The sequence below is a fragment of the Thermobia domestica genome, chromosome 6 (assembly GCF_964235325.1).
Source record: "Thermobia domestica chromosome 6, izTheDome1.hap1.1, whole genome shotgun sequence".
Classification (NCBI taxonomy): Eukaryota; Metazoa; Arthropoda; class Insecta; order Zygentoma; family Lepismatidae; genus Thermobia; species Thermobia domestica.
Window position 1 is genome coordinate 174796997 of NC_137459.1, and position 27628 is coordinate 174824624.

The 27628-nt window shown below is 35.2% G+C and overlaps 1 protein-coding gene across 1 annotated transcript in view; it reads right to left on the reverse strand.

Moving 5' to 3' along the window:
• Nucleotides 1–471: 471 nt before the first annotated feature.
• Nucleotides 472–27628, reverse strand: part of fs(1)M3 (female sterile (1) M3) — a 289266-nt gene continuing 262109 nt past the window's right edge. Inside the window, exons 27-31 of the mRNA XM_081762460.1 lie at nt 27035–27213; nt 22700–22905; nt 13712–13919; nt 5546–5625; nt 472–911 (exon numbers count right to left, since the gene is read on the reverse strand). Coding sequence (XP_081618586.1) covers nt 765–911; nt 5546–5625; nt 13712–13919; nt 22700–22905; nt 27035–27213 — 820 coding nt within the window. The 3' untranslated portion in view covers nt 472–764. The remainder of the gene's footprint in view (nt 912–5545; nt 5626–13711; nt 13920–22699; nt 22906–27034; nt 27214–27628) is intronic.

Genomic DNA, 27628 nt, shown 5'->3' on the forward strand with positions numbered 1-27628 from the left:
TACTAAAAATGCGTGAAATAAACCTTTAACAAGACATTTTGTGTCTTGAAATAAACCCCTCCCCTATTTCTAATAACTTACGTCCCTTTGAACATTGTATTTTACCCTGCCTAAAGTTCGCCAAGTGTGACGGCCTTCTTACAGATTTATACGAGAATATATTTCTAATACATAGCACTGAGCAAAAAAGAAAACGAAAGAAAAGTATACGTAATGAATCAACAAGTTATTAGTTCTAAAAAGGAAAAAGGAAAATAGCCAAGGAATCTGTAGAAGGATTGGATCAGTAGTAGCGTTTTATATGATAGTACAAGACGGAACCTAAGCATTATGATGCATAATAATAGTATTCACATATTAAAGTATGCATTATTTCATCAAATTTAAGAGCCATCATACAGTCTCATATACTTACAAATAGGACATGTCAATTTTCCAAACAGAAAAGGATTTCAAATTCAAACAGCAAAATATAATTACAAAAAAGAGCTATATTATTTTCATGAATAATTTACAATATTTTACATAATGACACATTCTCAATGTAAAACAACACCTTTGCTAATGTACTGAATTTACGGTTTCAACTTCAAAATTTAAGTAAGAAAAACTACAATCAAAAAGTTGGTTTTAAAAATGTGCAGTTAAACATTACATTTTTACTACAAAGCACAAAACTTACGACTAATCTTGGTCAAAATCAGTTCAAACTTTGATTTAGAAACAATATAAATTAATGAACACAGTCATACAACATTAATAATTTACAAAAATATTTGTCCTTCCGTTACAATTTTTAGTACACTACTGGTATGATGGGATGGTATAAACGCATATTGAGTGTTACCAAGTATAAAAGGTACGAAACCTTGGATACCAGTTTGTAGGGCATTTATCACTCGACGGAAACCCTGAAAAAACATGAAAAATACATATGTTATGTTAATGTTGAATACTATCATGAAGCAAAAGTAGATATGTTGAAGATTTCAGAGAAATTTTATTTAGAAAGGTGTTTACGTTGTGAAATACTATACATAATACTTTACACAACAATTACATAATAATAATAATAATAATAATAATAATAATAATAATAATAATAATAATAATAATAATAATCATAATCATAATAATAATAATAATAATAATAATAATATAGCCGATGATGAATGTGTAGCTTCAAACGATATATTGCCCGATACTAATAGTCGTAGTTAACACGATTACTCGCAACGTGATATGCACGTTAAAAATTACTAAATTGTGAATTCTAGTTATTTTTTTTTCGGTAGTGAACTTCCGTGTTTTATTTAAAAAGCATGCAAACTGTGTTCCGCATAAATGAACATTGCATATTTGCCTGTAGATGCAAAAAAATACGTTGTATGTCAACCTTCTCTTAATACGGTCTGAAAGAATGGATCAATTAGAAAATAGTATTTCAGGTTTGATAGTAATTATTACTGTCCTACTTTATTTTTTTCTCTATAAATTAAAATGTAGTTTGCATCGCAATTATCATATATAATTTATATCTCTCCTTTGTATGCGGAATTTGCCTTCAACTGATGTGCCAAGAAAAAAAAAGTAATATGAAATATTTAATGTTAAGAAACTTTTCATTATTATTTATAGACATTATATGCGATATTTAAATAAAGTTTCCTCCAGACAATAAATATCTTACTATGACATGCATAAAATGCATTCACTAATTTACGCAGAGGGGAAAATACGAATAAGAAACAACAATTTGAAGTGGTTCTTAATTTTTAGAATCATACCAAGGAAAGTCTTTCTGTTTTTAATTCGAAACGTGAAATGGTGTGTACATTAAATGTGGGCTCAATTTTTCTACACAGCTAGTTTTAAACCTTCTTCTAAGTATTTTTCTTCAATTAGCTGGCCTCGATTTTTCGGATCGCTTTCCTTCACCTATTTCCATGTTGTGTTATATCCACTGTAACACCACGCTGTACCATATCGGTTTTTACACAATATCCCCACTTCTGTTTTGGCCGACCTTGCGCCCACTTCCTATTTAGTTCTATAGTATCCATTTGAACTCTGAATAAACAAAATTAATTGGGTTAATCCTGTTTCAAATAGATAGTACACACTGATAATAGAGGAATTTTCGTATGAAGAAATTTAGACACAGTAGAACCCTAAACGCATGATCTATAAGAAAAAAGTTCTACAGGTATACGTAACAATATAGGTAGCTATATCATTTGTCTAAAGGAGGACAGCGAACATATGAACTGCCATTATTAACTAATGCTAAAGTCACAGAAACTCACTGAGCTTTTAGGAGAAAATAAGCCCTTTTCTATGTCCAGAGTAGTGACGAAAATTCTTGTAAGACTTTAGACACAAAACAAACTTTTTTATACCGAGAAAATAAATATGACATCGGTTTCTTTTTCATCGTAAGCCTGCTCAATGACGATTAAGTGTTAATTCTCAAAATATGTCGAGTTTAGTTTTTACTTAAATCCAATATAACTTTATTTTACCCATTCATATGGTGAAGAGTGATATGAATTACTAGATGCTTCTCCCTTTAGCCGAAAATGGACTAAAAGCATAAGTTAGGCTAGGAAACATTTATGTACACTCAGCGACAAAAGTACTTTAGCCACTGACTGCTCTAACTCCATTAGGTCAGGTCCAGTACTTTTACTGCTATCACAAACGCCTGGACGTATGCAACCAAACTTACATGAAACATTGCAAAAAGTTTGTAAGCCTGTGGAGCACTAAATAGTCTCTTGTGCAATTGATGAACGAAAAACTTCTCCACTTGAAGATTGATTTATGTTGTTCGGAGTGTGCTATCCATATACATGTATCAATGGCTAATTAGCATAATATATCAAAAACAACTCGCTGTGTGTATAATGTAGTATTCACTATATACTACATATAAGGACGAAAAACCGCAATCATACATATATGAGTTATAAAATGGTTGAAATAAACTGAAAATATCAGATTTGGAACAATTGAAGGAAATAAGTAAATCTTTGTGTTAATTCGTGATCCCACTCCAAGTCCTCGTTATTCTCGTCATTTCAATATCCCTTTCCTTCCCCATAGGAGCTCATCTTGGTTATGGCTATAAGAATGGATTATAACTGAAATTGCAGCATGATAAAAAGTTCGGATCTCTCGGGATTTGAATCCGTATCTTCTGATTGGAAGTCTAATGTGTTAACCCTTACCTACGATAATCAGGTCCTTGAGTTTACACAAACTGTTAGCTAGTTAAAATAATTTTCTATATGTCCAGACGAGCCACTAAGGGCCCATGAAGATGTGATTATTAGTTAAATTAATTTAAATTAATGTTTATTATTTGGCAGATTTACTTTCATGAAAAAATGAACATGTCATTATCCGTTGCTTTGCTGGTTAAATTTGATTCGAAAATATGTACTGTTAAAAAGATGAAAAATGGCAGATGAATTCGCAGTGAGTTAAAATGTAGTTGCCTGGATAATATCTTTAGCTTCTGGAATTAAAGGGATGGTAACAATATAAGTAATTTAAGTTTTTCAGTGTTTTGCGTAATTTATAATATATGGTGAGTTGGAAGCAACTTAACAGCTGGCGCAAGAAATAACTCGAACTTACGTACAAATTTTGAAAGACTGACAGTAAGTCATGCTATTCCCAAGGAACCAGTATGTATGTCTTAAAATGTAATGGACATTTAATAGATACAGAAACTACGGTTTCCGCGATTGATCTTAAAGCACCTATCACAGAGTGAAGTTAATGGAACCATTTATCGGCAGAGTAAATAACGCTGATCGCTCGTCAATCAAAGTAATAGAACAATGTTCTACAGAAGTGCAACACCAAGAATTTGTAAGCTCATTATCTATTGCTGTGATGCAAAACGAGACTAATCAACCGATTCTAGGCAGAAATTGGGTTGAGCTAATAATACCATAATCAAAAAATGAAATGAAATCTTTGAGTTTTACGTCCCACGGTTATGCCGGTTAGGCTAAAGGAGACGGTGAGGATGAGTAATGAATGAAATGGTGGAATGAAGAAAGTGGGAGGAAACGGGAGAACCCCGAGAAAACCCACGCACACGGTGTTTGTCCACCACAAAGTTCACTTGGCGGAGGCTGGGATCGAACCCGGGACCCCAAGAATACCATAATCAAGATTAAGGTGCACTTCTATGTTTCGTGCACCCCATATGGCCTCTTATGGACGGGAGTGCTCTTTCTGACTTTAATAAATATTTTCTGACTTTACTTTTTGCAGATCAGAGAAATTTTATAATTTGGGGGCTGCTCTTACACCATATCGAATTGGCATTAATGATATACAGGACTAAAAATAATAAGTGTCCCTTTTTCTCAGACTTCGAACAGACATTCCATTTTTGAGTTGTGGCTGCATTTGCATGTTTTCGACAAATTTTCGACTGGCCATAGAGCCAAAAGTAAGAATTCCTGTACCCAATTGGTCTATACTTTTTCTTATTTTAGTGTCAAGAATCACCTCCCAAAAAGTTGAAATTGTTTTCAGATATCCTATGTGCATATATAAGAAAGAATATACCCCCTGGTCCCTCTCAAAACGGGAATATACAAAAGCGCTGAAGCACAAGTTTGCTTATTTTAAATGAAGATTTTATATATCAAGTCTCATCTGCAAAGTTGACGAGATCGTGAGATACTGATTTTATTTTTGTATTAAATTTTAGCCTCGTTGTTTCCCCCTTAAAATAGGCATTTCAATAAAATATCTACAACCTATGCTAAGCGAGGGACAAGTCATGTACCAAGTCATCAAAGTTGATGGAGTAGTCTACCAGGAGTTGTAGAATTAAACTGGCAACACGGATTTTTCAACAGAAATAAAATTAAATTAAATCTTTAAGTTTTACGTCCCTCGAGTTGTGTCGGCTAGTCTAAAAGAGACAATGATGAGAAATTAATGAAATGATGGAAAGAATCAAGTGGGAGAAAACGGGAGAACCCCGAGAGAATCCACAGACACGATGTTTGTCCACCACAAAGCTCACTTGGCGCGAGTTGGCATCGAACCAAGGATCCCATGCACCAGAGGTGAATGCTTTACCACTGAGCCACCGCGGATCCTTTTCATCAGAAATACAAAAGACATTGTAATGATATTCAGACTGCAGAATCACCACCCTCCGAAGCTACAACTCATTACTGTTATTACCATGACAACCCATTCTAAGCCTTTCACCTCGCAGCTCTGTGCAATGTCTAAAATGAATAATTTATAGTATGCTTGGAAAGGTCGAGTCGTCGTTTGGGACTAAAGTAGTGTAAGAATCAATGGTGCCAGTAGTTCAGATTTTAACATGGGATAGTTGATTTGATGTAAAGGGTATTTGATGACAAACTAACGGCTATAAATCATTATAAGAAATATCGTATCTTTTGAAATCCATCACATTTCAGAATTTAAAAAAAAAATGTATGAAGTTTCCCCTCCACAGCGTAAGAAAGCTCAGATACACGACAATTATCTTGATACTTACCTCAATATGAAAGTACTGGTAAACTTGAAGAGTATCATTCGCTAGAGCAATTCCAAGGAAAGCATCCTCCATTTCGTAACCTGTAAAAAATCATTGTTTACTTTTAATTTTAATAATTAGTTGATTTAATATCTTGACATTGGAGTGATAGAGAAACCTGCACTTAATGATACACTAACAAGTAGACCTCACCACTTCGCCGTTGCGTTAGCAAAAGGAAACGACTACTGTCCTAGAGTAGGGTTGAATATAAGATATTGACAAAAATTTTAGCTGCTAATGAGCACTAGAAATATGGGAAAAAGGAAATAGAAACATGAATGTGGGAAAGCCATCTACAGTATAATTTGATAGTTGGAAGACCGATATTTTTTCGAAATAGATGGAGGAACAATAGTTATGACTTCAACTATGTAAATCGAGTTAGGAAGGATGTTTTTATGGCATTCCAGATCATGGCCGCCATCTTCAAATCCGCCATATTGGATCGACGTCAACTTTTTCAAATGGAAAGAGAGCCATGTGAGGTATCAAACAACAATGATTTTTTCCACCCAATCTCATACACTAATTAGTTTGTCCATATCTAGAACGGTTTACGACTTACAGTTCTTTCAATGTTGAAAAGTTCGTTGTTTGTAGCAGATAACAGATAACTACAGTGGCAATGAACATAGCTCCAGAGACAGCATTCTTACAGAACAAAATTGCGGCAATGCAAGAAACGAAAGTCCTCAGCATTCATAAAGTGGTTCTGACCTCGCCACTTCGTGTGTGTGTTTGTAGATTCAAACTGAAGCACGATGGGGTTTCAAGCACATCCCCAAGTTGGGGAAGCACGATGAAGAGAATAGCAATATTGGTTGCCAATGGCATTCCTGGTCGTAGCAGCTACGGTATACGGTAGCAGCTTACGTGAATCGTGTACCATTCTACAGCGAAAAACTCTTTGTAAGGAGACAAGTGCAGGAAATATATTATTTTCACTGTGAGTTCTACCCGTGAACTTGGAAGTGTTTGAGAAATAGTTATTTCGTTTATTGTATTAAGCCTGTAATTCTGTGAGGTGCGTGCGTGTAAGTGTGTTAGGGAGAGTGTGTGCAGGCAACAATTCTAGACTAAAAAACGACACACCATGGCGTTAAATAAGGCAAACATTGCTATGTACCTCCTGCAGCAGTTACAGACATTACGGTTCAAGCACAATGCAACAAATATATCAGAACAGAAAAGAGTAATCGCAGATGACATAATTAGATTCCTAGCGGATGAAGAATTGGAATTCGAAATGGAATACACTCTAGATATTCTAGAGGAGGCACATCATGAGATAAACAATCAAGAAGCTAGTGTGGAAGCTGAATGATATGTGAATTGCTTTTGGTCGAATACAGGAAGCAGGAATTCACTTATGCTGGATACATGAGAATTATTTAATAATGAAGAGGTGCGAAGTACAATATCTCCACCTGGGAAATCAGTGGAAGTGTGACAAATTCCAAAAGGTACAACCGGCATATTTCAACCTTTCAATGTATTTTTTTAGACAATACAAAACATTGGCGTACTATATGTGATTATGTAATAAAGGACGAACATTTCCATTCAAACCTGCATGAGAGAGATATTGTCACTCTGCATTCCCTTGTGTACAATCAATTTCAGCATCCTCGCTTCACAGGAATGATTAAATAAGCATTTAAATCAGTATATATTGATGAGCCGATCGAATGGTTCGAAGTGCCGAAGAAGCAGGCTTTCAATATTTCCGGCATTAACTTTTGTGATATTTGTGACGCTTCATTTTTATTAGGTGCTCATGGTACTCTACAAAATTCTGTTTTGTCCATTTTATCAATGCTGAGGACTTGCATTTCTTGAATTGCCGTAATTTTGTCCAGTAAGAATGCTATATCTGGAGCTATTATTCATTGTCACTATAGTTATCTGTTATCTGCTACAAAGAACGAATTTTTCAACATTGAAATAACTGTAAGTTGTAAACCGTTCTAGATATGGACAAACTAATTAGTGTATGAGATTGGGTGGAAAAAAATCATTGTTGCTTGATACCTCACATGGCCCTCTTTCCATTTGAAAAAGTTGACGTCGATCCAATATGGCGGATTTGAAGATGGCGGCCATGATCTGGAATGCCATAAAAACATCCCTCCTAACTCGATTTACATAGTTGAAGTCATAACTATTGTTCCTCCATCTATTTCGAAAAAATATCGGTCTTGCAACTATCAAATTATACTGTAGATGGCTTTCCCACATTCATGTTTCTATTTCCTTTTTCCCGTATTTCTAGTGCTCATTAGCAGCTAAATTTTTTGTCAATATCTTATATTCAACCCTACTCTAGGACAGTAGTCGTTTCCTTTTGCTAACGCAACGGCGAAGTGGTGAGGTCTACTTCTAAGTTGCAGCGTATTTATTGGCCTCTACATACTACTTAAAAATTTCAGTAAAACTAATGCCTTATAGCAAGAACATTTACTTTAAAAGTGTTCACACCATTTGTATTTCTTAGCACCTTTCATTTTTGTTACTTTCCACGTAATTTTAACCCTTTATTGGGCAGTGTTGCTCTCAAGCAACATCGCATTATATTGCGTAATCCGCAGGAATTATAACTTCAATAATCATTTAACTGGCATTATTGCTTTCATACGATATTCATATACATGATTTGCGGGTCGCTTCTTTAGATACTTCTAATCTTCGTCAGCAGGAGACAGTCAAATTTAGTATTGTAGAAGCTTTATCTCCTACGTTCCGCGAAAGTTCTTTTTATTTTTTTTTAATTGTGGTTTCTTGCTCTGTAGGATAATATGTCAACGAAACTTGGTATTTAATGAGATTATTCTTATGATGTTTTATCATAATAGGGCAATGCTGCTCAGTAGCTACACATAAGACCTATTTTATGGGAATGTTGCTTTGAAATAAACACCCTATATATTGTAACAAAAGTACAAAAATACTTTAAAAATTACGAAATTATGATCAGGAAGACATCGTTTAACCGCAAAACCAAACAAAATATTTTAATTGTAATGCTGTCAATGCTTGTCAATTAAAGGGTTAACTATATTCGTTAAAGAAAGCCTTCTACAAAAAAATATATTTTTATATTCAGAATAAATAATTTAAAACATCATATCATCAAACTGTGGTACATTGTTACGGTGACATTTGGCATTATGATTTCACATAGTAAGAGACTCTTCAGGAAATTTCGTGGAAAAACTACTGACAAACAGGGTGGTATAAAGCTTTATGAAATTAACATTTGAAAGCGAAAGCTCAAGTTATGACTGAATTGTTGCGGTGAAACGACGTTTCAAGTAAGTATATCAGGGACCCAACAAACGATAAAGAATATAAAGGAAACAAAGAAGAAACAATATGAAGCTTCTATCAGTGGTTACTGTAGACAAAGTTAGTCGATCAAAAAACCTGAAAAAGAAATTATTGAATAGCCGAGTTATTTCAAAGAAATCTCCGGAAACCCTTTGTCAAAACATCGTAGAACGCACTTCTGTACAGTGGCGGCGTAAGGGCGGAACAAGCGGTGCCCCGCCCCGGACCCACTTTGTGAGTGCCCCTCGGACGGTAGGTAAAAAATAATTACTAAAGAACATTGTTAGCATGAGCCGTAGAAGGGCCGTCAAGGTTTATAATCTACATCTTCCCTAAAAGTAAATGCAATTAATTGTCAATCAATATTACACCAAGTAACACAGATGAAACAACAGAAATATGTGTCTAATAAAACTAATCAGTGCCGGATTTCCGTATAAGCTAAACAATCCATAGCTTAGGGCTTCAGTCTCTTGGGGACCTGCAAAGAAATTTAAAGAAAAAACTGAATGTAGACTAAAAGTAAACAAAATAACAGTTTCATTTTCTTGGGGGCCTCCAAAGAAATTAAAAGGAAAAAGCTGAATGTAGGTGAAAAATAGATAAAGTAAACATTTCATGCTCTTGGGGAAGCCCCAAAGAAATTTAGAGGAAAAGGTTGAATGTAGGTGTAAAAATAATACAAACGTTTTACTCTCTTGGGGGCCAAAAAAAACTATTAATTATCTTGGGGCCTCAAAAGAAATTTAAAGGAAAAACTGTATGTGAAATAAAATAAAAGTTTCACTCTGTTCAAAAACCTCAGAGAAACTTAAAGGAAAAAGCTGAGTGTACATTAAAATATAATAAAGTCGAAGTATATTGTGTTGTATACATTATAAGGTCTTATGGTGCAAGTAATGTGGCCCCGTCTGCTAACTTGCTTCCTAAAATATTATTGTTTATTTATTTATTTATTTACTTATTTATCAGTTCAAGTACATAATGATTTATTAGGGTACTAGCATTCTGTTGATAACTAAAAGCTCTGGTGTAGACGCTGTATTCATTGAGTCACTTATTTTACTTCTTTTTTTATTTTGTCCTTCACAATTCGAATTTTCAGCGAGCGAAACCCTATTGCTTAGCTGGTTTCCCCTCTATTTTGCTCTCGTCTTTTGGCATATGAATTTACACTTCAGCCCACAAATTCAGAGTGAAGAAAATGTTCAATAAGAAAACAATTGTTCGAATATTTAAAAGAAAAAAAAAATATTTACGTGAATTATGTGTGTTATATTGCTTCCTTCTATATTTAGATTGAAATAAAATAGAACTATTTTTATACTTTGGCAACTTTGTGCAACAGCTAGATAACAGCGAGGAATGGCAAAAAGCATGTTGCTCTGATTTGGCTTTGTTCTTCCCGAATGAGCTGGATGGCGTAGAATTATTTCAGGATTGTATTGATATAATCCGTTTACTAAGGTGTGCTCAAAAAGCTAAAGAACAACTTGACTTTTCCCCCCACAAGGCTACTGAAATATGTATATTCAATGGGGATTGAAGCTTACATAAGTTTGGCAACCGCACTTCAGATTTTGATAATACTGCCCTGCCCGTATTTGTCGCATCATGTGAAAGGTCTTTCAGCAAATGAAACTCATAAAATCATACTTGTACTCCACAATGAGTCAAGAAAGACTCACGAATCTGGCAATTCTTTCTATCGAAAATGAAATAGCATCTACTTTGGATTTTGATAATACAGTTGAGACTTACGCAGCTGCTAAAGCAAGGTGGAACACAGGCTAATAAGATAGTGAAGTGCAAAATATTCAATATTTTACTCTAATTTAATTGATTTACTAACGACAGAATATCATATAAATAATAATAATTATATTTATTTGGAATATAACATTCAAGCTGTGAAACAATTGTAATCGAAAAATGAAATGAAATCTTTGAGTTTTACGTCCCACGGATATGCCGGTGATGCTAAAGGAGACGGTGATGATGAGTAATGAATGAAATAGTGGAATGAAGAAAGTGGGAGGAAACGGGAGAACCCCTAGGAAACCAAGCACACGGTGTTTGTCCACCAAAAAATTCATTTGGCGGGGACTGGGATTGAACCAGGGACCCCAAGCACCATAGATGAACGCTCTACCACTGAGCCACCGCGGTATTTTAGCCAATTGTGATGTAAGATGTTTGATGTGGGGAACACTCAAGAGGGTTCAGTCAATTCAGTCCCCGGTAGATTTTCGGAACTGAATGCATATTTTGAAGTTCAGCGTAGAGATATGATTAGTAAATTAGTCTTCAGCATGGAATCCCGAGGTTCAGTTCCCGGGTTCAACATGATTGAGATTCTACGTTATGAGTGTTTATAAATGGTCACGAATGGTCTTGGTGATGAAAATGATTGGTCAAATGAATTATTTATTTGCTTTATAAACTATCAAAATCTAATATATACTTGAATTTCAATGCATCATTTGAGTATTATCGTCTTTATTTTACAGGTTAATAAATGTAATAAATGTATGAGAAATTAAGCTAGTAGACTTTCATCATTACTTACGAGTACACAGATTTTGTATCAATTTCAAAATTACTCTCTTCGTATTTTAGTAAGTATATAAAAGTGTGTTTCTTACAAAGTCGATTAAGAAATTAAAATTGAAGAAATATGTTGAGCACCGTTGGCAACGTCAATTCTTTTCCACTTCTTGAATAGCTTGAATTCTTTGTTTTGAGTAAAGCATTTAAAATTAAGTTCAATAATTCTGTATGGATTTTTGATTATGCAATTCATTGTTAAGTTTCTACTAATATTTGTGTCTCCCATCAGAATTTAAAGAATGCCTTTAAACTTAAAATCGCTAGATGCTCCAAAGCTGAGAAGAGGCTTGCAGGAAGGAGAAGGAATACCGGTTTCGCTCCCTTTTGTAGAATTCTGGAGCCACCAGTGCTCGTATTTAAGTAAGACACTACCGTTCGAGGAAGTTGCACTTCAATTTTGATATGGCGTTCCCACCAGAAAGTATATTATACAAGCATTATCCTTAAATCTTAGGCTTTTTCCCAGTGTGCATATTATGTAACTAGAAAAAAAACTAATAGATGACTGTAGCCGATGATTATTTGTGGTGTAAACAATTATATTATTTGCATGGCTAATACTCAAAACAACACGAAAAGGAGAGGCTTCCTGAAAATGCTTTGCTAAAGATCTGAATTTGGACCACAAGAAGGCAAGAGTAAATTTGAAATACCTGTCGAGAGAAGTGAAATCTAACATTCAAGTTATATAAAGGAATACCAAAGAAGTCACCCACTTTGCTTGATCTAAATGCACATTCTGAACGTTCTGCCTTGTGCGTAAGGAAAGAAAATACGAGGACTAAGTATTGTTGTACAAAGTGTAAAAAAAACTGTTCAGTGTGCACCTGTAAAGCGTAAGGACTGTAAAATATGTTTTTCAGAGAGATCCAAAAGACTTATATCAATATAAAAATATGTAGATTGTAGGGCTACAGTAGAGCAAGACAGGTTTGTGAATAGGGAAAATAATATAACATATCTCGTGGTCAAGAAGCTTGAAAATTTAGTTTCTTTAATATTTTAAGTATCAAATTATGACACAGGTGTTTGAAATTTAGAATTGTTTATGTAATATCTACCAGTCATTCTTTGCTCCTGGTGATTTCTTATTACGTAAACCTAATATCAATTACCGATATGAGAGATATACAAGTTCTTAATCATTTGAGTTATATGTGGCGTGTTATTTCATTAACGTATGTTGTAATTAAATTCGTTACACTTGCTACCTAATATTCTAATTTATTATGAAGTAAAAATTTTAGTTATCACCGTTTCACTTCGTATCAGTTCTGTGGAACAAACTTCCGCTTTCGTAACTAAATTCGTAACTTTCTAAACATGACTAATGCCAAGTTAAGTGCGAGGACAAGTAGGTTTCACGTCATTTAAATGTTTCAAAAAATCTGAATGCAAACAAGTTAAAGGTGTATGTGTGTGCCTACATTTTACTTTATTCCTCAACTATGAATGCTATCCCATTTTAATGAATTTCAATAAATACTGGTCAAAACGACACTTACGTCTCTCTTCCCGAAATTTCGTACAGCCTTACTAACATTTGTTGCTGTCTACGAGCCTGAGGAAATTCCAGAATATTTGGAAATAACCGTCACCACAATACGAGTCATATATTTATCTTTGGTCTATGAAAATATATTCTTGAATAATTGTACCTTTTGATCACTGAGAAAGCGGCATTTCTTCAATACACGTATCAAAAGAGAATGAGGAGGAGTTAAGATAGGAAAAATTACTACAAAAACTTAGTTTTTTAACGATATAACAAGTTACAGCAAGAGAAATATCCTCTCTGAGGGTTCATATTCTCTCCTGAGTAAAAATGAATGATTGACTAGTTACTACAATTAAATTTAATATATATTTTTCAAATGAATAACCTTCGAAAGCAACACACAAAAAAAAAATCTCGTTCCCAAAACTACTCTATTACATTTAGTGGAAGGTATTGACGAGTTTTATCGGTAAAAATACAAATTATATTGATAAAACGTAAACGTAAGGGAAGAAAACTTCATACAGCTTCTGAAAGATAAATACAAGAATTATTAAATTAAACTTTCTTCCGTTAGCTTGAGGGGAAATAACATATCGCTACAAGAGACCCCACCGATTACATTTTTAAAAGCTTAGGACATTATTTTTTCTAAAATTATTCTGGAAAACAAATAGATTATAACTTACCTCCAACATAGAAAATTCCCATTCCTAACACTGTGGTCTTAAAATACAGTGACTGAAACACGTAGAAGTTATTAAATAAATCATTATACTTCAATATCAATACGGGTGAGTTATGCTGCTGAGCGAAAACTATAAAGCATTCGTCTTCCAATTCCAGACTGGTGACACTTCGGAGACCGTTAGTACGGACTTCACGAAGAAACTGGAACTACGAATGTAAAATATGAAATTAGTAAGTGGCAATGCAGTGCTAATTTCAAGACATTTTAAAGTTAAGCTAAACTAGAACTACTCTGAATTGCCTCATGCAAAATATTCAAAGAAAATGCTGCAACAGCCATTGAAAGTTTAGCAATTAATTTTAATATTAATTAAAGATCAAACGGAACAATATTATAATATTTGTTTATTTCCTCCAATAAAGAAAAATCTTTCCAATTGCTGGAGGTTAATTAATAGTACGTTATATAATACAGTTTTATATTCAAACCTATACTAGGTATAGTGCAATCGAGTAATTCCATTTTCCGTTCTACAAATAATGTACACTCAAAACTTGATCCATATTTTGCATTATATTATATTATATTATATTATATTATATTATATTATATTATATTATATATATACACTACTAATAAATTCAACTTAAGAGACTATAGTGCCTGTATATTCATGTAATGCACAAAATAAAAATATTGACGCAAAGATGGCTCAGGTCTCTGTAATACTCAAGATCTCTTTTTTAAAAATATTAATTGTAAAAGGAAGTCTGAAATCTAGTGCTGTAATTCGTTTCATAATAGTATTTTGCATGCTAATTTGTATTAATGCTGAACTCTCATACATTGTAGCTTTTGGTACAGAACTCAATATTACATTCCTTTTTTATATTAATTTTTATTTTTCCAAGAAGTTTGGATTATCTATCACGTTCTACTTTTAAACTGCGCTCATTATATTCAAGTAATAAATCATTATAGTTTAACTTATCGTTAAAGGCATTTGTGTTATGTTTCCTATAACACAAATATTTTAGTATTTTGTTTTATATTCTTCATATCTGATCGTTATGTACTTTATAAAAAGGAATCCAAAGCATAGACACGTACTCCAGTTTAGATCTCACAAAGGCATTAAATAACAACTTAACTGATTTGATATCAAATTCCCGTGTGTTATGTATTAACACATCCGAGTTTCCTGTGTATTTACAATACTATTAATATGAATCTTAAAATACATATAATGTAATAGTGATACACCAAGATCCTTTACTGTCAATTCCTGTCTCAAATGCATACCATTACCCTCATAATCTATAATAGTACACTGGTTGTTAGTAGTAAAAACTATTGAGCAGCACTTTTGAATACTGAACTTCAACCGATACTTTACTTAAGGACCACTGATACACATTGAAATCTTCCTGCAAGTCTCTAATGTTCACATCATTATCTCCTTGTATAAGTTTGCATTATTAGCGTAAATGAGACATTTCGAAGAATTAATGACTTTAGGTAAATCATTTTATATATAACAGAAAACAATGGAATTAAGCTTTGTGAAGTACCTGAGTTTTTTTTACATATTCAAATGATTTTGCTGATTTCTACATTACATATTGAGTTCTAAGACCAAGATGCGATGCTAATAATTTAGCGAAACCATTAGATATGTCACACTGTGATAATTTTGATAACAATATTTGATGGTCTATAGTATCAAATGCTTTAGTAAAGTAAATATACATTACATCCAACCTTTTACTCATGTTGATTCTATCATATACATACATTGAACAAATATTGATAAATTTTTTGATGTAGACATATGGCATAAAATCGTGTTAACAAGTCGTTTTAACTTTTGATGTAATTAGAAATTCGTTCATACTATCCTGGTTCTTTAACCGGGGCACATAGTATCGAGGCGGGCCCATAAAATTATTTTATAACATCCCATTTCTAAAGATAGGACGTAATTCCACATGTGAAAATAAACCGAAAAAGTCCTATGAACATTTGTCCTATTTTCGATCATTACGGAACTGGAGCGGGTTGAAGACTACACACATTCATGAATGATTATGAAGACAAGTGTCAATATTGCTTACCGAAATGCTAATTACGTACTGAGGTAACAATAATGGTGCAACGGAAGACTGATCCATCTTACAAGAAGTATTCAAAAAGTCCCCTCGCCCATCTCAATGCAATTGGCAACGCTTTGGAGGGTGTGTTGTGTTGCACATCGAACATCATCTTTGCGTGTTTTAATGTGGGGAACAGCGTCGTCGATGCGAGCTCCAAGTTCTTCACGTGTATCCACCTTAGTATCGTACACATACCCTTTAACCACCCCCATAAACAAAAGTCTAATGCGGTTAGGTCGGGTGATCTACGAGGCCAGTTAATGGATCCGCCACGACTAATCCACCGTTGAGGAAATGTGTTATTCAGAAATTGGGATTGTCTGATCAGTGAATTGGTGCTCCATCATGTTGCAGGTTCATTTGCTGTCGTTGCTCTAACATCACGTCTTCAAACAATTGAAGGGTAAGGGGAAAAAACAAGGAATGTCCATGTGTGTGCTTTATCGGATACTTTGTCCTATCTGTTGGTGACTCTTGGTACTATTCGCCTCTATATGTATGCATGCGTAGATGAAAAATATCAATGTAAAAAAGGGCAAAAGAAATGACTAATCCTATTCTTATTTACGCGGTTTTCAATATTAAAATGCCGTTTTCTCAAAAGTAGAGTTTTGTGACATTCCTTCTTTTTTCCCCTTACCCTTCAATTATAGGTAGATCTTCTATCAGAAAATGTGCATAAAGCTGCGGGTATCATGCGATTTGGCAGGAACAAAGGCTCTACCACCAAGTCATCAATCATACCACACCAGACGTTCACTAAGAACCTAACTTAAAATCTTGTTTCCCTATTGTCATGTGGGTTCTTCTTCGCCTATGTAGGTATATGAGAATTGCGGGTGTTCGTGATACCATTGTGCGTAAATGTAGCCTCATCTGTAAATAAAGTATATTGCACGACGTCCCTATATAGAGCCAACCATTCACAAAATTGTCTACTTACTGTGTCACCTGGATGCAGATGTCGCACGGGGTGCACATGGAATGGGTACAAGCCCTACGAATGTAACGGACGCTAGCGTTTGTGGAATATCGAGTTGACGGCTAATGGGCCGTGTACTGGTGAAACTCCGTTCTACTACTGCAATAATGTCTTCCCTTTCCTCAACCAACTAGACGGCCTCACGTGTGCACTGGGTAGTGTTCCGGATTCACGTAAAGTTTGAAAAACCCTGGGAAATTCCCTGGCACAGGGGGTTTGTCGATCAGGGAAACGTCTCTGGTGTTCTGTCACAGCCGCACGGACATTGCCATTACACTACCCGTACACAAACAACATGTCTGCGTATTCTGCATGGATGAACATTTGCAGCATGTTAGTACCGTATTCACGGACACAATGGACTTGCCCAATTAAACAAAACTCCAGCACGCACGCACACGGCTTCACGACTGCTCACTGATCCAACCCACGATTGCACACTGGGTGCGCTTGCACCGTTGCCTCGGAGCGACGTCACAGTGCTGCCATCTGTTGAATAACCCCACACCTCGTGTAGGATGGAGCAGTCATCTGTCCCACTTTATTGTCATTACAACCCTATACAACATTTCGGTGAGTAATATTCATATGGTGTCTTGTCTTTGCCATACAGCAATTGGTGTCTTGACTTCATAATCATTCATGTTAGTCTTCAACCCGCTCCAGTTCCGTAACGACCGAAAATCGAACACATGTTCATAGGACTTTTTTCGGTTTATTTTCACATGTGGATTCACCTCACAAATTATGTGATATTCCTCCTGAATCACCCTATTATCTATCTAATATTATATTATAGATCTTTGAATATTAGTTCATTATAATTTGTTGCGTTTCTACATTTTCTATGACACTCCTTAATTTTCAAAGTGTTTATAATCCCAGCATCAAACCACATCGGATATTTCCTACTATAGTTACTGTTTTATTTCTGAGGAAGGGATAGAATTGTCTGAACAATTATTTGATCTACGCTATTATAAAAATATTCGACTGCGTTTTCGACATCATTCGTAAGTACTGAATCTCAATTTCTCTTTCAACTTTTCATACATCGCTAGAGAATTTTATTTGTTGAAAGTGTATAAACAACAGATTAGCTCTTTTTTACTACATTCTCAGTTAAATAAATAAGAATTGAAATACTTAAGCAAGGATGACAATTATCTATCTTTACAAAATATATGTAGACACGATATACAGGGTGTTTCAAAACACCGACAGCGTTTGGGAGGTGATTCCTGACACCAAGATCAGACAAAAGTATAGACCAACCTGGGTGTACAAATGTGTCATTATATATGTCCAAATGTGTCATCAGAGTTATAAGTTGCCGAAGACATGAAAAACATGAATTTTGAAGATCGACAGCTTCAATACTATAGGACCTATATAGAAGTAGTTGGTGAGTACTTCAAATTATATGTCCGTAGCCAAACTCCCTATACAAAAATTGTTGCGTGAGTACTGCAGGATTCTGAAACATGGATATTTGGATAGGGAACGTGCTAGTTCCTAAGTGAAGTCTTGACCCGACTACGGTAAGTCTCATAATATTGGAGCTACGGACTTCTCAAGTTCTTTTTTTTTTTCATGTTTTCGGCAGCCTATAACTCCGAAATGATGGATTTCTGCACCCAGGTTAGTCTATACTTTTTGCCTTCTCTTTGCGTCAGAAATCACCTCTCAAACGTCGGTGTTGTTTTGAAATACGCTGTATGTATATAGAATGTAACATAAGTCCTTCGCTACAGAACAACTTTGTTATGAGTGCAGTTATGAAAAACGTAAAGAGAGCAGAATTGTTGGAAATTTTAAGTTTTAAGTTTTAAATCTAGACTGTCGGAAGTTTTCAAATCGGACCAGCAATAATTTCGGCTCTATACTAGTAGTCGCCCCAATGGTAATTGAAAAAGCAACGTTGCCAGTCATAGTATTGCAATAGAAGCATTAATTTATGCAATAATTGAACAGAAAGAAGAAAAATATGCCATAGGGAAGAAACAAGACTACTATAAATATACGATAGATTGCAATCATTAGTATCTTAGGGTATAAAGGCATGTGAGAGAAAGGGACATGAAATTCACAATAAGTTGAAAATTAGTTCGGAGAAAAATATAAATTATGAGAAAAACAATGCAGCTACTGCTACGTATTACTACAACTAATTCCTCCTTTTCGCTCGGTACTACTACTATTCACAATATTAATTTAACGAACATTAAAGGTCTCGTAACCTTAATATGGTTATTACTATCTCGTACTGGAATACTGCTAAGCAAGAAATAATGTACTGGCATCCAACGTATATATGTATTCTGCAAGTATCATCATAGAAACGTAAAAGACCCCTCCATCTTGAGTTCATGTTTTGTATTTGTGGTCCCTACAGGACGCTATTGTTATTGTTCTGTATCTATGTGTCATACTTCAGCTATTTTGCGAACGGTAATAGAAGCATGCGGTTTTCGACACTCCACTCCGCATCAAAAAACATGCTTATCAGCCAAATATTTTACAGCTGATCTCAAGGGGTCACCGTCGAGGGTCAAAAATAGTATAGTTAATTTCTGTAGTGACCGTCTGGATTTGTAAACGATACAAACTCAAACTGTTAGCTTGACATGTTTTTACCATTGTAACGCATTCGAACAAAAATATCAGTACTGGCCTCGGTGATCAGGAAAATACAGTATCTAGCAGCAACGCGAGAGACCAGGATTCGATTTCCGGGGTTTTCTGTCGTAGAGGTTCTGGGACTCACTCAGCTTCGAGATGATATACTTATCTAACTACCCACTTCCAATATGGCCGACATGAAGATGTGGAGCTCTGCATCTACTTCCCTTCATGATATGGAGCTTCGCGTGCGTGACATTTTCACCTCCACCACTGGTCATTAGTTTGTTTCTTAAAAACGTAATGAAAATATACTGTCAGGACAGTGAATTGTATTTTTTTTTATTTTGAACTAAAGAACAAACACAGCAGGTGGTTAGATCCGGTTAAATGGTAACTTGTGAGACAAATGCAAGAAAAGGTCGCAACGTACACAAAGGTTACTTCTCTTATTGAGTTTTATCGTAATCATTAGAGTGCCGTGGTGATCAAATTAGAACTGTGTGCCTATGCAATGCGGCTGTCTGACCATGCCGTGTCTAATTTTACCTCTGTGCAACAATTTAGTCTAGTTCTATTCCAATGGTTACCTATGTGGTATGTGTGTTTTCACCAAGTGAAATGTATCCAATGCAGGAAAAACCTGAAATGGTGTTCCTTCATACACCTGGAATGAGTCTACGAGAAGCAACAACAGAGTATCACAGGCGTCATTCAAATTAGATACAACCGTCCCACCAACGCATTTCGATACTCATGCCACGATTCAAAGCCATAGGCAACGTCGCGGACAGACCATATAGTGAACGACAATAAAGTGCAACTTCCTGCTCCATGAAAATTGATGTAGTTGCGAAGGTTATAGTTATTCCTAAACGATCAACACTGAATGTTAAAAGCCTGGTGCGAGCCATATATCTATCTCCAGAATTTTCTCAAGTGAACAGTGTCGTTCTTACATGATACATTTGGTACAAAAGTTACATGGATATGACACAGACAGAACAGAGTCCTGGGAATGGTTCCAGCAGACACGAATACAGCATCCTAATCTAGATGCTGACATTCCATTCAACGATGAGGCTACTTTTCGCTTTAACAATACAGTCGCCAGACAACGTTGTGTACTGGATTATTCATAACTCTTACATAGTTGCTGAAGCTCACCATCAAACTGATCCTCGAGTGAATGTGTAGTATAGGATAAACGGTAATTATTTATTAGAGCCAGTTTTCTTGCATGACAGTTTAACATCAAACCAATAGCTACATTATCTGAAGACCACACTACAGCTGTATTTGGATGACACCCGCTTTGCATTGAGGCATTCCAGCACGATGAACACCGCCATATTACGGCCGTACAGTATGACAGTGTCTAAACGAGGTGATTCCTTGTCAATTGATTGATAGCAGAGATCCTCTGGAATGACCACCAATGTTACCTGACTTAACGCCACTACGCTTTTACTTGTGGGGTATCTAAAGTCAGATGTGTATCAAACCAAGCACAACTGTGGATCACCTAAAGCAGAATATCAGGCACGTGTATATACAAGTAATATCTGAAACACTGGCGTGTATATTCTGGTGTACGACACGGTATCCTCATATGCTGCCGATGGAAACCAATTTCAACACTTGTTCCAGTAATGCCCAGGAGTGTTGCGTCTCAAAGCGCATACCGTGAATGCGTGAGGTACGTAAATTTATTTTTTGTAACATGCACAGTCAGTCCAGTAAACTTTGTAAGCAAACGTATAAGATGTAGTTTACTATGTATTTCTCATTTTAATCCTGGATTATGGCAAGACACGAATCATCAACACGATACTACAACTCATCGATTGTATCTGGCGGAGTTCGCAGGTGTGCAACCATCAACCAGATGTGTTCAATCAGAGAGAGATCGGAGGAACGCTCCGGCCAAGGAAGCAGAGGGAAAGAGACTAGACAAAGTGTAGAACAGTACCGTGCAAGATGAGAGTGCACTTTATTCTACTGAAATGTAGTTCCCGTCAGGATCTGCACTGAAGGGACCACAATCAGGTCCAACACCTCGTCAATGTACCCTGGCTGATCAAATGTTCATAAATGTGTAAGAGGTACGAACGGGCATGGAGTTTAATGTCATCGCACACCGTAACACCTACTGCTGAACCGATGTGACGATCCAAAATGTAGGCGTCACCCAATCTATTCTCAAGGTAGCATCTGATACATATGTAGTCATCATGATTATGCATATATAGGCGAGATTCCTCTATAAAGAAGATGTCTTGCAATTCGCCTTTTCATCCGCAACGTTCGCGACACCATCGTAATCTCCCAGAACTATGCTGTGGAATCGGCGGAAGCCGCAGCAATGGGTGCCGTGTAAATATGTCGAACTCTGCCAGATGACGTGGAACTGTTCATGGGGACACTGGGCATTGTGTAAGTGCCTTCAGTGCTTGCACCAGGGTGTGAGATGTGGCTTTCCGATCCATCATATCCATATACACAAGTTGTCAGTCCTTATTGTCCGTGGTATGACGCCGTCGTTGGAATTCGTCGTGTCCTCGTAGAACCATTGAGTTCATGTGTACTGCACTGTGTCGGCATTCAATCCAATACGGGAATCAATGTCGTGGAAGGATAAACCATTTCGCGTTATGTCACTATTTGTCTGCACTCAAAGGCCAAAACCTGCAAATAAAAACTGCTGCCTTTGACAATGAGGCATCTTTTGACCTACGCACGCATAAGACCACGCTTTTCAGCTACCACTGAATTGTGGCTCTGATCGGCCTCCGTTTGCTGTCACTAGACGGCATACCCGTCGCCTCTGCTGCTTCACGGCGCTGTAGTGATTGTCAATTGTTTATCAATCGTGATCTACATGTTATGCAAATTTGGTCTTCCTGCCATTTTGTTTTGTCGTGTATTGAATTTTTAATGCAGAGCAATGTGTGTGTGTATGTTGCTATAGTAAGTATATTGTCCTACACAATTATGTCGGGTACATTTACTTTTTAAGTGTTGATTGAGTTCCCGTTATTCGCGTGTTTTCGACATCAATTTGTATTACTGTCTTTGAAAGTAGCACTGAACAATAACTTGAACACCACTTTAATTTTGTGTGCAAATCTAATTTTAAATAGTTATATTTCATGCAAAACACACAAATAAAAACTACTGTACTTAACTAAATTGCAAAATGTTAGTGAATCCTTATTTAACCAATTACCTGTTCTGTCTTCTCATCAAAGTGATATATTGACGACTCAGCTGTTTCCCAATGTGTTGCATATGTATTTCCAGCCACTAAGAAAATGCCATACTTTGTATCTAGAACTTCCAGCAGCCAGGCACCACTAGTTTGAAATTTCTGTATTTCCTGTATGTCTCCATTCGCAGAAATTTTATATACTAAACTCTTTGTGTTATAAAAACCTGTTTCAAAATACAGAAAAATATATACCAGCATATTAGTGTTGCTCCGTATAACTAACAAAGTTCTGATTTAAGCAAAATATTTTACAACTTTTACGTTGTTACTTTTACATACTATCACATCTGTGTATGAAATTTACATTGAGTTGGCTAAAATGCTTTTGTCTCAAGTAGTTAATAGTTTCTTAGTTTGTTAGTGATAGTACACCACATAAAAAAATGTTCAAGATAATGTGCTAATGAATATATGACTTTCCACTCACCCACCCACATACATACATGTGCTAACGAACGTAACACTTTCCACCCACCCACACATACATACATACATTAAAAAAACTAGGACAGTTGGTTTTATTGCTACAGTACTTAAACAATATAGCAATGTAAAGCGCGTTTGTATATATTCTTGAAGAATTTATTCTACATTGTGAGTGGCGGATCTAGCCCGGGATTGGGAGGCTTAGCCCTCCAAGTTTTTGAGTTCCAAAAATAATTCAAGCTTATTATTTATATATTTTCGGAAGTTTATAGTAAACTTATATCATAGTCTGGGTTCTGGCTGGCCCACGCAGCTTTTGCCTTCTAGATCCAAGACTGCATTTTACAGGGTCATTAATGAATATTGTAGCATAAATTTGGGAGATGGTTAACGGGAGAGAAAAAAGATTTAGAACGAGTTTTCTTTAACAAACAATCAACGTACACCTATCGGCCTGTTTTATTCAAAACCACAAACACAAACATGTGAAATTACTATTCAAGGGATTCCCTGAAGAATGTTAGGCATTCGCCAGCAGCCTCTCAAGTGAAGGTGTGTTGAAATAAGTAGTGGGGAGAGCACATCATTAGGAAACAAATTTGCGGTCAGCAAATTGATATTGCAATTGGATTTTACATGTTGGAAGAATGAAATGTTTCCTGTGGTTCATAACCACAAAAACCACAAAGGAAAGGTTACAACGTGTCTCACAGATAATCATTTAGAAGGACAGTGCGACTAAATGGATTGTTAGAAACTTGTGACGTATGTCAGTCATAAGATTGTCGAGAAGACTTACAGAAGTGTAACTCACCGACTTGAATGAAACTTTGCATACTTGTAGAACATCGCAAAATAATCGACACGTATTTTTTTTATTTTGGCAAAGGTGCGGGTATAAGGGTAGAAACCACCCTTTGAACGTTAGAGGTGGTCTCCAAGCATAGATAGAAAACAACCATTTAGTTTATAAGAAAACATTGTCAGGGGGTTTTGAGACAGCTGAATCAGAATCTGACGTCAAAATTACAAAATTCAAAATGGCGGATCCAATATGGTGATTACATTTACAAAAGGTCTTCTGGTTTGAAATGCTTTACAGTTAGCCAAGAACAATCATAGTTGGCAGAGGTTACAACAAGAAGGTTGCAGACCGATTTGGAAACCATTTCTGTAGTTATTTTAACGGGATGCTAGATTAAACTGAGTCTGCATACTTCTCCCTTCCCCAAGAATATTGTAAAGGAAATGAAATAGATCAAATAGATAGTACTTACATAGAAAAAATGAAGAAATAGGAAAAGCAAATTAATGTTGTTAAGTAGCAATTGTTGAATTGAGCAATGTAGTTACATAGAAGTGTACATGTTTTACGCTCCATTTTCTTCTTTAGATAGACTACATCATTGTTTTTTCCTTAATATCTTTAAACTACACAACTTCAATGTAGATAATAATGCATCATGCACCATTAATAAACAACTGAGAAAATATTTGTGTTCCTCTCATACATGCTTGCTTGCTTCTACGTAGCCTCTTTCAAATGACCTATTTCATTTCTGACATCCTGGAGATAAGAATTAATTTAATCGGTGGAGAAGAAAATTACGAGAGAATAGAGGTGTGTATATAGATAAAAAGGAGTCGTACAAGTAATTTTAATAGATGATATAATTATCTTGGTGAGAAAGGTTCTCTCTTGCCATACAAAAGAAGTCCTAACTGGCTGACTTATCAACGCCTAGCCAAATTACATAAGATACCACTAACGATGGATTTTTGGAAATTCGACGAGAAAGGATAGGAGTGAATAGAGGTAGGGATTATTATAACAAGATGTTTATATCTTGGAATCTCTTAAGGTTAAAATCATGAAATTTGTATTTGGATTTTTCATTTACAATAAGTAAAAAAGTGTTTGAGAGTATTATACATATACATATATACATACACGCACATATTATAGAGGGTGTCTCAAGCCCACTAACACAGGGTAACACTTATTATCAGAGTTACAACAAAATGTAAGAGGTAAAACCTTCTCTAAATATATTTTCAATCTAAAGTGAAGGACTTTTTTTTTATTGGACAAGCCGTTTGGGCTGTATACTCTTTATGCGCCCAAAGTTAAATGAAAATGCAGTGTTGCCATTTACCTGGACCCACAGCATGAGCAAATGAAGTTACTGTGTCGAATGGGAGATGGCCATCGACATGTTAGCATAAAAAAACAGTAAGTTCATTCACTTATGTTGTGGACCCAGGTAAATGGAAACGTTGCATTTTTATTTAACATTGGGCATATAAAGAGTGTACAGATCAAACGGCTCGTCCGATTTAAGAAATTCCTTCACTTTAGATAGAAAATATCGTATTTAGAGACTGCTTTCCTCCTTTGTAACTCTGATAATAACAGAGGTGGACAAACACCGTGTGCGTGGGTTTCTTCGCGGTTCTTCCGTTTCCTCCCACTTTCTTCATTCCACCATAGAATAGCCGGCATAACCGTGAGACGTAAAACTCAAAAATTTCATTTCATTTTCTGATAATAATAGAGTTTGCCTATGTCAGGGGACTTTTGAGACACCCTGCATACATATTGTGTATATTTGAACTAAAAGGAAAGAAAAATGGATCTAGGTCATGCACTGCCTATATGAGATATTCGAATCTCGTGCGCGACTTTGAGTTCAGAGAAATACTATACAAGACATACAGAAGGAAAAACGCAAAATACTGTCGCCACTAACACGTAGAGGCATTTTCCAATATAATAGAAATAATCTGGTTCAATCAAAACAAGAGAATAACGTAAAACTTGGTGTCTCCAATCGTTGGGTAAAAGCATCAAATAAATTAAATAATAATAAGGGTATTCCACAGTTTTTTTTCTGTAATCGATAATTTTTCTGGTCATTATGTTGTATTGGCTAAACGGTATTCTAATTAATTTAATGAAGATATTGACTTTTGTATCCCCATTTCTATTATATATTTTTGACATTGTCCGCTTTAATGACGTTTTATTCAATGGTATCATCCGCTAATTCTACTAAAACAATTTAAACTATGTATATTTTAGATAATATTTTGTGTTTAAAAGTTCAACTTTATATATAACTGTATATAGTATTTTGAAGAACAAAAATGTAACAATACACTGGAAAATTTAACAACAAACTTGAAATTTGAAATAAATATTGATTCACAAAAGTAATTTTCTTTTTACTTGCATTCACATTCAAATAAATCACTAAAAATAAACGAAATTTGCATTAACATAGCCCTTCAAGTATATTGCTAAATATTGCATAGATGTATTAAGCTTACTATTTTTATGTTAAACTAGCAAACGGCCCCTATGTGTTACTATGGGCAATTTTCTTCTTTCCTTTTACCTGCATCTTACACATTGAACTTTTCTCAACTCAAAGTCTCGCATGTGTCTCAGTGAACGGCACTAATCCTTTTTCTTCCCTTCTAGGTCAAGTATTAAAAGAAAAATCCAATTAGTATCCGAAATATGAAATATAATAATTGTTGTCCCCATTTCCCTGCTTCCAAATAGAATTTCTGGCAATGCATCCTTAGTTGTAACTTACATCACAAATTATATGAACTGCCCATATTTAAAGTTTCAAGTTTAAGCTATTTGGCCTAGGCATTGATCATTCATTCAGTCAGTCATTCATTCAATCAGTAGTTCTCTTATATAGAGATATAATTGTAATTAGACACTACAAAGAAAATCAAACTGTTCACTCAGTAAAATCTACTATTTGTGTCATTTTTGAGTAGAATTCAATTTTCAAATTCAATACAACACATATGAGAAGACACTATTTTAAGTACAAAGAATAAACTTACCCATAGTTCGATCGTAGTAAATAGATATAACTAGAAACAAGTTTCCAGAATTTCTAAAATTTTTAACATCGCTTACGTAACCAGTGACATTTAAAGTATATGAATTAACTATGATTTCTCCTTGTATTATAGACAATATAGTATATTCTTCATCCTGTCTATCCTCCGGAAGACTACATCTGTAAAACACATTTAATCATCAGTAGTAGTTTTGGCACAAGATTAAGTACAGACTTACTTCTTTTGCACATAAAAAGGATACCATTGTTTAAATACTGTATGTAGTAAATAAATTCGTAGATTTCCCAATATCGGATAATCTCGAACGAACCGAAATACCATCAGGTTGTGGTGCTTCCCGGTTTAAGTCGTTTTGTAATTCATTCACTTTGTAGAGTGTATAAAATAACTCATCGAGTACTCAGGACTAACTCAAGATCTTATATTAGAATGGCCAGCCTAAAATATTCTAAGTCTCTAGACTGATATTGGTTTCGTTTGTCACCTCTATTTTACTAGAGACTTATTTTCAACAGTTTTCGAATTATACACAAAGATATCTTTCGAAGTTGATTTCAGGTAATACTTTTTTTT